This window comes from Apteryx rowi, unplaced genomic scaffold (genome assembly GCF_003343035.1).
Source record: "Apteryx rowi isolate R43461 unplaced genomic scaffold, aptRow1 scaffold_1374, whole genome shotgun sequence".
Taxonomy (NCBI): Eukaryota; Metazoa; Chordata; class Aves; order Apterygiformes; family Apterygidae; genus Apteryx; species Apteryx rowi.
The window spans coordinates 54827-65538 of NW_020447613.1; the positions used below are offsets into that span (position 1 = coordinate 54827).

Here is a 10712-nt window from a genome sequence, read left to right on the forward strand (position 1 = left end):
CATGCGACTTGCTGTGTTTCACTTTGTGCCCGTTGCCTCGCATCCTGTCGCTGGGCACCACTGAAAAGAGTCTGGCTCCAGCCTCTTGACACCCTCCCTTCACATAGTTGTATTCATTAAGATGCACTCTCAGTCTTCTCTTCTCCACGATCAACAGGCCCAGCTCTCATTGCCTTTCCTCAGAGGAGAGATGCTCCAGTCCCCTAATCATCTTTGTAGCCCTTTGCTGGACTTGCTCCAGTTGTGCCATGTCTCCCTTGTGCTGGGGAGCCCAGAAGTGGCCACAGCACTGCAGCTGTGGCCTCAGCAGGGCTGAGGAGAGGGGGAGCATCCCCTCCCTTCACCTGCTGGCAGCACTCTTCCTCATGCAGCCCAGCATCCCATTGGCCGCCTTGGCCACAAGGGCACATTGCTGCCTCACGCTTAACTTGGTGTCCACCAGCACTCCCACGTCCTTCTCCTCACAGCTGCTTTCCAGCACCTCAACCCCCAACCTGTCCTGGTGCATGGAGATACTTCTCCCTAGGTGCAGCACCCTGCACTTTCCCTTCTTGAACTTCACGAGGTTCCTTCCTGCCCACCTCTGCAGCCTGTCCAGGTCCCTCTGAGTGGCAGTTCAGCCCCCCCCCCAGGGTATCAGCCGCTCCTCCCCATTTGGGAGCATCAGCAAACTTGCTGCGGGTGCACTCTGCCCCTTCATCCAGGGCCCTGACGAAGACATTTGCCCCCAAGGACCAGAAACCTCCTTGCTGGAGCAAGTCCCATTTATTTCACACAAATTGCAGCACCAGCTGTGAAAGGAGGCTCCTCCTGCCTGCCCGCAGCCGGGTGTGAGCCCAAAGCCGACCCCCCGGCAGGTCGTCACTCATGGCGCTCACTCCGCACCAGGCGGGAGTAGGGCCCRCCGCGGGCCAGGAGCTCGGCGTGCGTCCCCATCTCAACCACGGCGCCGCGCTCCAGCACCACGATGCGGTCGGCGCTCTCCACCATCCGYGGGCGGTGYGCGATGAGCAGCACAGTGCGGGYGCCACCGCGCAGCACYGACTGCYGCAGCTGCGGAGASACCGGCACCCCGTCAGCRTCYRGCTGCCCCCCRGTRCCYCYRCTCCCACCRCCACCCTCTGCTCACCGCCAGCTCRCTGTCCCCATCCAGGGCRCTGGTGGCCTCRTCGAGGATGAGGACGGAGGGGYRCCGGATGARGGCCCGKGCGATRGCGACCCGCTGTTTCTGCCCCGCYGAGAGCTGCCCYCCTTTCTCCCCCACGTCTGCAGGRAGGARGAAGAGGAGCRGGCATGASSGCAGYMYGGACGCCTSRGTTCCCAGCYGCCCCAGGGCCCTGTCGCACCACCTCACCCGTGTCAAAGCCCTTGTCCAGRGYRGAGATGAAGTCCAAGGCGYCGGCRGCTCGGGCTGCRGCCCTGACSTCCTGCTCCCCRCAGCCCTCCAGCCCRTAGGCARTGTTGTCGCGGAYGGAGCCRGAGAMGAGCACGGGCTCCTGGCCCACCAGTGCCACCTGCCACGAGAGGCGGAGGCTGAGGCCAGGCCCAACTCACCACAGGCAYRCYGCCCGCCCTCCGCTGCCCTCACCTGGCGGTGCAGGTACTTGTGGTCGTACTCCCGCAGCGGCACCCCGTCCAGCAGCACCTCCCCGGCCTGGGGCTCGTAGAAACGCTCCAGCAGCCCCACACAGGTGCTCTTCCCGCTGCCGTTCAGCCCCACCAGCGCCGTCACCTCCCCGGGGTGCAGCTCGAACGAGACGTCCTGGGAAGGCGGGTAGTGCTCAGAGCCCCGGGGTCAGTCCCGGGGCCAGGCAGGCCAGCGCCTCCCGCGCCCCTACCTGGAGCACGAGCTCCTCAGGACGCGCCGGGTAGGCAAAGGAGACGTTCCGGAAGGTGACGTGGCCCCGCAGCACGCCGGGCACCTGTGTGCCGGCCGTGCCCACCGCCGGCTCTCGGTCCAGGTACTTGAAGACCTTGCAGGCAGCTCCCACGTTGCTCTGCAGGTCCCCGTACATGCACACCAGCGCCTGGGCAGCGGCAGAGCGGGTTGGACCCGGGGCCGAGCGATCAGGCTGCTGCAAGGCCGAGGCTGAGGCCGTGCTGCGGGGCCTCACCTGCACATGACGGCTGATGTTGCCCTGGTAGAGGAGGAAGGAGACCAGGCTGCCCATGGTGAGGACGCCCTTGTGGATCTGCTGGCGCCCGCAGTAGAGCATCAGCGCCTGCATGGCCACCTGCAGCATCTGGAAGAGATTGAGGGAGCCAAGGGTGAGCGGCGCCAAGGGCCGTGGGGCGCCCGGCCACCTCCTGTACCCCCCTCACCCGTTGGAAGAGCACAAAGAGGGCCTGCTTCAGGTCCCACCGGTCCTTCAGCCGCCGCGTCTCGTCCAGCGCCCGCTCATAGCGGCGCGCTTCCTCCTCTTCGGCGCCAAAGCCCTGCACCGTCTCAATGGAGGAGACGGCCTCCTGCACCACCACCTCGGCGCGTGCCCTGGCCTCCAAGATGGCCTGCAGCAGGGCCTGGGGGGGGCTGGGTGGTCACCAGAGGTGCATGGGATGGTCCGGGCACAGCCCCACTGCCCACCCGGCCTCGCCAGTACCTGGTGCCGAATGTCGTAGAGCTTGCGGGCCGCGATAGCGAGGGGCAGCTCCAGCAGCGTGAGCGGCGTCAGGCGTCACGACAGCCCCACCATGAAGCCGTAGAGCCCCAGGGCCTTCAACAGGTACCGCAAGAAGACATTGGTATTGGTGGTCACCACCCTGCTCATCACGGGCACGTCCGTGGCGAGCTGGGATGTGAGATCAGCTGTGGGGAAGGGGGAAGACACACAGGGCTGAGCCTCTGGCCAGGGGACATGGGGGTGTGAGGACAGGGACACCCACCTGTCTTCACCTGCTGGAAGAAGGCCAGCTCCTGGCGCACCAGGTGGGAGAAGAGCTGGTTGCAGGTATGGAAGTTGAGGCGGGATATGATGAAGATAAAGCAGCCCCCGCAGCAGGCAGCGAACAGCAAGCTGGAGCAGAGATGGGGGGGAAAACAAACCAAAACCATCCCAAGGGCGCTGAGGCCACCTGGGCACTGCCGGGATGGGGGACAGGGTGCGCAGGGGGCTCTTGCTGGTCCTACCTGCCCACAGAGGCCAGGCACATGAGCCAGATGGCGGTGGTGAAGGAGTCAGCGTTGAAACCATTGCTCAGGATGTCGATGACTCTCCCAGTGTAGTAGGGGACGAAGGTCTCACCTGCATAGGGAAGGGACGGGCAGTACTGACCCAGGACCCCAGACTTCCCGGGTGGCCGCCCGCCCAGTGATCCCCCACTCACCGATCACAGCCAGCATCAGGAAGACGAAGGCCCCGCAAAGGTAGGGCCACTCAGGCCAAGTGAGGGCCAGCAGCCAGCACAGGGTGGCTTTTGCTTTGGGGGCACCGGCGTTGGCGGGCGCCCTGTGGCCCAGCGCTTGCCAGGTCAGCAGGGCCAGCCCGGACGCCCCATAGGCCAGCGCCAGCCACCCCGGCGAGGCGGTGGCTAGCAGGGCCGGGGGAGACCCGGGCAGGGCCAGGCAGGCCTGCAGGGCCAGGAAGGTGGCAGGGGCCAGGCAGAGCAAGGCCGTGGCACCCCAGGGCCTGCCAGGGGCCAGCAGCCGCCCGGCCACGGCCAGCGCAGGGAAGCGCAGCCCGGCCTCCAGCCAGGCGGCCGCCAGGCCCAGCCAGGCCAGCTCCAGACCCAGTCGGGCCAGTGCCACCAGCACTGCCATGTCAGCCAGGAAAAGGGCGCCAGCGAGGCGCAGGGCCAGCGGCACCCACATGGCGAGGGACCCTGGGGCGGCGGCCCCAACCCGGCTCCCCTAGACCCTGACCTTCACCCTAGGGTGCACACCAGTCAACACCAGTGCTCCCAGTCCAGTACCCCAGTCACTGCCCTTGTCCCCTACACCCTGCCCACCAGCCTTGGGCACACCCTAGTACTCCCAGTTTGGTTTCCCAGTCCCTGCCTGGCTCCCCTACACCCTGCCCGGCACCCTAGAGCACACACTAGTCAGCACCAGTGCTCCCAGTCCAGCCTTCCCAGTCCCTGCCCTGCTCCCCTAGACCCTACCCGGCCCCCTCGGGCTCTTCCCAGTCCTCCCAGTTTGGCCTCCCAGTCCCTCGTGGGCTCTCCCCTGTGCTCCCAGTTCGGTTCCCCCTCCTGGGGGACCCAGTCCCTGCCAGGCCCCCCGGTCCCATCTGGTCCACTCCAGCCCGGCGCCCCTCGGTCCCGCCGGTCCAGGTCAGTTCAGTTCGATCCGGGCCAGTCCCACCGCTTGCGCGCAGTCCCGTGTCCCGACAGCTCCGCAGCGCTTTCGCTTTTGCTTCCAGGCCCTGCCCCCGACCCTACCTCTCTCCCACCGCACAGGGCTTACCCCATGGGTTAGGGCCCTAGAAGGAAGAGGGGTCCAAGAGAGTTGGTTAATACTCAAGCATCACTTCCTCCAGGCTCAAGATTGGAGCATCTCTATGAGTAAGAAGTCAAGCAAAGGAGGCAGAAGACCTGCATGGATGAGCAAGGAGCTCCTGGCAAAACTCAACCAGAAGAAGGAAGTAGACAGAAAGTGGAAAGGGGGCCAGGCCACTTGGGAGGAATAGAGGAACGTTGTCAGAGGATGCAGGGATGCGAGGAGGAAGGCTAAGGCCCATTTGGAATTAAATGTGGCAAGAGATGTCAAGGACAACAAGAAGGGCTTCTTCAAATACATCAGTAGCAAAAGGAAGACTAGGGAAAATGTGGGCCCWTTGCTGAATGGGGTGGGTGCCCTGGTGACGAAGGATGCAGAGAAGGCAGAGTTACTGAATGCTTTCTTTGCTTTCAGTGTTTACTGCTCAGGTCAGCCCTCAGGAACCCCAGACCCTGGAGGCAAGAGAGAAAGTCTGGAGAAAGGAAGACTTTCCCTTGGTGGAGGAGGATTGGGTTAGAGATCATTTAGGCAAACTTGACACCCACAAATCCATGGGCCCTGATGGGATGCACCCACGAGTGCTGAGGCAGCTGGCAAATGTCATTGCTAGGCCACTCTCCATCCTCTTTGAAAGGTCGTGGAGAAGAGGAGAGGTGCCTGAAGCCTGGAAGAAAGCCAGTGTCACCCCACTCTTCCAAAAGGGCACGAAGAAGCACCCGGGAAACTACGGGCCAGTCAGCCTCACCTCCATCCCTGCAAAGGTGATGCAGCAGCTCATCCTGGAGGCCATCTCCAAGCATGTGGAGGAAAAGAAGGTGATCAGGAGTCTTCAGCATGGCTTCACCAAGGGGAAGGGGAAATCCTGCTTAAGCAAGCTGATAGCCTTCTGGGATGGAATGAGTGTCTGGGGAGATGAGGGCAGAGCAGTGGCTGTTGTCTGCCTTGACTTCAGCAAGGCTTTTGACACTGTCTCCCATAACATCCTCCTAGGGAAGCTGAGGAAGAGAGGGCTAGATGAGTGGACAGTGAGGTGGCTTGAGACCTGGCTGAATGGCAGAGCTCCGAGGGTTGTGCTCAGCGGTGCAGAGTCTAGTTGGAGGCCTGTAGCTAGTGGTGTCCCCCAGGGGTCAGTACTGGTCCAGACTGGTTCAACTTCTTCCTCAATGACCTAGATGAAGGCACAGAGGGCACCCTCAGCAAGTTTGCTGATGATACAAAACTGGGAGGAGAGGCTGAGACCCCAGAAGGCTGTGCTGCCATTCAGAGAGCCGTGGAGAGGCTGGAGAGGTGGGCGCAGAGGAACCTCCTGAAGTTCAACAAAGGCAAGTGCACGCTGCTGCAGCTAGGGAGCAATAAGGCCATGCAGCAGGACAGGTTGGGGTTGGGGGCTGAGGTGCTGGAAAGCAGCTGTGCGGAGAAGGACDTGGGAGTGCTGGTGGACACCAAGTTAAGCATGAGGCAGCAATGTGCCCTTGTGGCCAAGGCAGCCAATGGGATGCTGGGCTGCATGAGGAAGAGTGTTGCCAGCAGGTGGAGGGAGGGGATGCTCCCCCTCTCCTCAAGGCCCTGCTGAGGCCACAGCTGCAGTGCTGTGGCCACTTCTGGGCTCCCCAGCACAAGAGAGACATGGCACAACTGGAGCAAGTCCAGCGAAGGGCTACAAAGATGATTAGGGGACTGGAGCATCTCTCCTCTGAGGAAAGGCTGCGAGAGCTGGGCCTGTTGAGCATGGAGAAGAGAAGACCGAGGGGGCATCTTATCAATGTATACAACTATGTGAAGGGAGGGTGTCAAGAGGCTGGAGGCAGACTCTTTTCAGTGGTGCCCAGCGACAGGACACGAGGCAATGGGCACAAACTGAAACACAGCAAGTCGCATGTGAATCTGAGGAAAAAGTTCTTCCCTGTGAGGGTGACAGAGCACTGGAAGAGGTTGCCCAGAGAGGCTGTGGAGTCTCCTTGCCTGCAGATACTCAAAAGCTGCCTGGACGCAATCCTGGGCAACGCGCTCTAGGTGAGCTCTGCTTGAGCAGGGGTTTGGATTAGATGATGTCCAGAGGTCCCTTCCAACCCCAACCATTCTGTGATTTTGTAATGTCCCCTTCAGCCATGAGGTCTGACTAGAGAAGGGAACTACCAATGCAAAGAGTTAGTCCAAGGAGATGATAACCACTCACAATGACCAGAGGAAGGGAGCCCTGATGACCCTGAGGAGGCAGTAGGATTGGGATTTTTTGGTATGTGGGGAATTCATTCAGACCAAAAGGGACATAAAGTGGGCAAAGTGGAAGGCCAGGAAGTTGAATTTTTAGTAGATACAGGAGCCACATTCTCTCTTTTAAATTTTACCCCAAAAGATCCAGAACTAAAGATAAGGTTCTAATACACGGAGTTGCAGGGGGGAGGGAAAAGAGGTTAAGTAAACCTCTCTTGGTAACAATAGGAAACAAAAGYGTACGGGGGAAATCTGTAGGAGCTGAAGAATCTCCAGCATGTTTGCTAGGAAGGGATCTTTTGCAAACCCTAGATGTAGAATTGCGCTTATTGCCTGAAGGAATGGATCTAATAATTACGGGGATGAGTAATTCCAGAAGGCCCAAACCCCGAAGTAAAAATAACTACCAGAAGTGCTGAAATCTGTAGCAGCAACGTTACAGAGTAAAACCGGCACAGACGTTGGGCTGTTGGCCTCAGCCCAACCTGTAGCTATAAAAACAAAGGGAGGAGCACCACCAGCTATAAAACAGTATCCTATGCCCCAAGAAGCCGAAAAAAAGCATACAAAAGCAGATAGACCGATATCTGGCCCAAGGGGTTCTAAAAATATGTATTTTGCCATATTGTTATGGAAAATCAGGCTCGCTGGCCTCCATAACAGGGTCCGACCCTAGGTTCCTGCTGAGGCAGAAGTTCGAAGTCAGATTGAAGAAAAATAAAATTTAATGACACACGTGCGGTAATTACAGCTCGAGCTGGGTGCCTCCAAAGAGGGACCCCGAACACAGAAATCCCTGGGCAATTATACCCTTACAATCTAAATTCCCCACCCCTCAAGCGATAGTTTGGACCAATAGTAACAGTTAGGTCTGGGGTCTTCCCCTTCTTCACTGGGCCCCTTCGTTGTCTCTAGGCAGGCTGCTGCTTATCTTCAAGGTTGGCTACTCCTGCTGTCCATGTAACTTCTTTATCCCTCCAGGTTGAACCGGCTCTGGGGCCCCCCCTTTTACTTATCTAAGTAAAAGTTCACAGCAAGTTCACAGCCTGAGGCCTAAGGCTTCAGCAAATTTAGCTACTAATGCTAAGTAAGTTATGCTAAGCAATTAATTCTAGACAGCTTCAGTTCAATATTCTCTAACAGTCCTCCCTTTGTTTTTATTAAGCATCCCTGCTAATATGTTAAGCAGAGTTCTCGAAGCCTTCCGAGTCGTACTATCACTCTCCATAATCTTACATACAATATGGTTGTAAGCAATAGGCATAACATGGTCAAACTTAACATAACTRTTACTGGGTGCAACATGTGATTATAGATCCCTGTTGCAGTTGGTGACCATCCCAGAAGAGTCTCCCACCAATGATATTCTCCATYCTTCTTCACTCTTTCCAAGATATGGAGTATCTCTTCTGCATCATGATGAACGGTGATTAGAGTTTTTTGTCCATTATTTCAGATGTGTTTTAACAGTTGACACAGGTCATCATGTTGTAGTAGTTTCTGTACCAATGTAAGGTTCATTCCGATGGGGGTAGGYAATAAATCTTGACTTAAGGTATAATTAGATTGTATTAATTGATGAGCCACAACAGGAGCTGAATAATTAAAGTCACAGCCCATAACTTTAGAAAAATTACAAACACAAATATTTGAAAGATTACTTGTGTCTACAGTAATGTTATCTATGAATATAAGATTACAGAGAGTTCTCATACAGACACACCCTTTTCCAATATATACAAGTACAGTTTCAGGGGTTTCATCAGGGTGTATTTCGAAATGACAAACATTTTGTTCCGTATCAAGACAAATGTCTTGAGCTTTGATGGTATTACTCTCACAAATAAATCCTTGTTGTTCCCGTACAACACATGCGTTAACATCAACAGTTTGCCATTTGTTTCTGTTTCGTTGAGCCCATACTCTATGTTCTATCGGATAGAGTATAGTCCCATTGTGGCTTAATCCCAGCGCAATGATCGGGTATATGGTGTATACCGAAGCATTGCGTATTGTTAAGACAAAAGCTGTGGCCTTATTATCGATGGGGTTATAAGTAAAATTGACTAAGTACCACCAGGACTGGAATTCTTTTTCAAATTTAGTTGCATTATCCCAAATTACCTTTCGAATTTCAGTGGGTAAGGTGCCCTCTTCACCTTCCCTTATGATTGCTGCTACCATAGATTGCATCCACAGTTGCGCTTGGATACAACTGAGAGCTAGAGAAACATTAATTTGGACTGCACCAAGTGCATCCACAATCAATCGATGGTCCCTTTCGTTAATTCCTTCCCACTGAGGCAATACATCAGACAACAGCCATTGGTTAGTTCCCAATGCTAATAGGGAGGACYGTAATGGGTGTTCTAATTTGTTTAAGTCACTTGTTGTTGTGCTCAATTTATTTACAAGTACCTCGGCATCTATACTATTTAAGACTCCCAATCCTGTTCCTATGATACCGGTTACATCTCTCCTTGTTCGTCTTGGAGAGGCGAGGGTTCGTCCACGTAGCCATGCTAACCATCCTGTATAGGACGTACTTAGGAATGGTGAACAGGCCGGTTTGATTGTAGAGATATTAATTTGCATCAACAGTTCTATTCGTTTAAGAGACCATGATGGATTAAATAACACTCATGTTGACCCGTATTTTTAACTACATATGGTCCTGCCTTTACTATTATGGGAGACACTTTACTCGAGGGAGTCATTCTGGATTGATCCRAGGGAGTCAATTTTGATTGATCTGAGCTAACACAGGAGACCCAGGCTTCTATTTCTCCTTTGGCAGATACTGATATACAACACTTTTGGTCAGTTTTACACTGTTTTTTTTACAGCATTTGCTTTTAGTTTCTGTCAATACTGTTTCATGTAAGTTTGCTGACATACAACAAAAGGTTAAGTTGAATTCATTCATTCCTATCCCTGAATAATTAAACCAAATTTGGTTTCCTTTGGTATTGTTTTCAGTATAACTTTGTATATCATAATTATCTCGTCTTATTAATTGTATACTTATCCATCCGGAACTTGTGTATAGAAACAATATTAGGCACATCCACGGAGCATGAGTGGTTGTCTTCATTGCTCTGTAGTGACACCTGCTGTACTCACTTCTTGGTCTGCCATTCGTTTCACGTGKGAGTGGTAAAATCCAATTCTCTTTCCCTAGGATTTTAACAGCGTAATAAGAACTTAACAATACAGTGTAGGGTCCTTCCCATTTTGGTTCCAATTTACTTTTTCGTGAGAATACTTTTACCAATACTTTATCTCCAGGTTGTATATTTTGCACTTGTATTTCGGGTGGTGTAGATTGATACCATTGAGCATATTTTTTAAGATTTTCAAACCTTTTTTGTATACCTAGAACATAGTGGGTTAGCCGTTCATCTCCGCCCAACAGGCTGGTCTTAGCCGGGATATAAGTTCCTGGTATAGCCAATTGATGCCCAAATAAGACTTCTGCTGGGGATAATCCTACTGGTTGTATAGGGGTTGTTCTAATTTCCCACAGCACTAAGTTTAAGGTGTTAGGCCATTTGAGTCTTGCCTGTCTACATACCCGTGCTAACTTGTTTTTAATAGTTCTGTTCTTTCTCTCAATTTGTCCTCAAGACTRGGGATGATAAGGTGTGTACAATTCTCTATGAATTCCTAGCATTTGATATAATTTCCCTAAAACTCCTGCTGAAAAGTGAGAACCCCTMTCTGAATCTATAGTTTCTGGGACTCCATACCTAGGGACAATTTCTTTTAACAAGGCTTTAATCACTGCAGCCRTATCTGCTTTGCAGGTAGGAAAGGCTTCCACCCAGCCGCTTAGTTGATCAATTATCACAAGGAGATGTTTAAATCCTTCTGCTGCTGGCATGTCARCATAGTCAATTTGTAGACGCTGGAATGGAAAATAAGCCCTTGGGCGGCCTCCTCTGTTAATCTTTGGATAAGTATCRTTAAATTTTTGGCAAGTTTGGCAGGTTGTTGTTATGCATTTCGCAACCACATGCACTCAGGAGCTGCCCAGGTTTGTAGAATACATGAGGCGACAGTC

General features: G+C 54.0%; 1 protein-coding gene across 1 annotated transcript; it reads right to left on the reverse strand.

Annotated features, from left to right (window-relative positions):
• Positions 1-749: 749 nt before the first annotated feature.
• LOC112961738 (antigen peptide transporter 2-like) lies at positions 750-8522 on the reverse strand. Its single transcript, XM_026057224.1, is given in 13 exon segments — positions 750-1053; positions 1130-1266; positions 1355-1514; positions 1589-1762; positions 1839-2027; positions 2115-2243; positions 2323-2520; positions 2601-2806; positions 2884-3014; positions 3128-3242; positions 3325-3819; positions 4044-4082; positions 8516-8522. Coding segments are annotated over 13 exon segments (2172 nt in total). The 3' UTR covers positions 750-861.
• Between the last annotated feature and the right edge of the window lie 2190 nt (positions 8523-10712).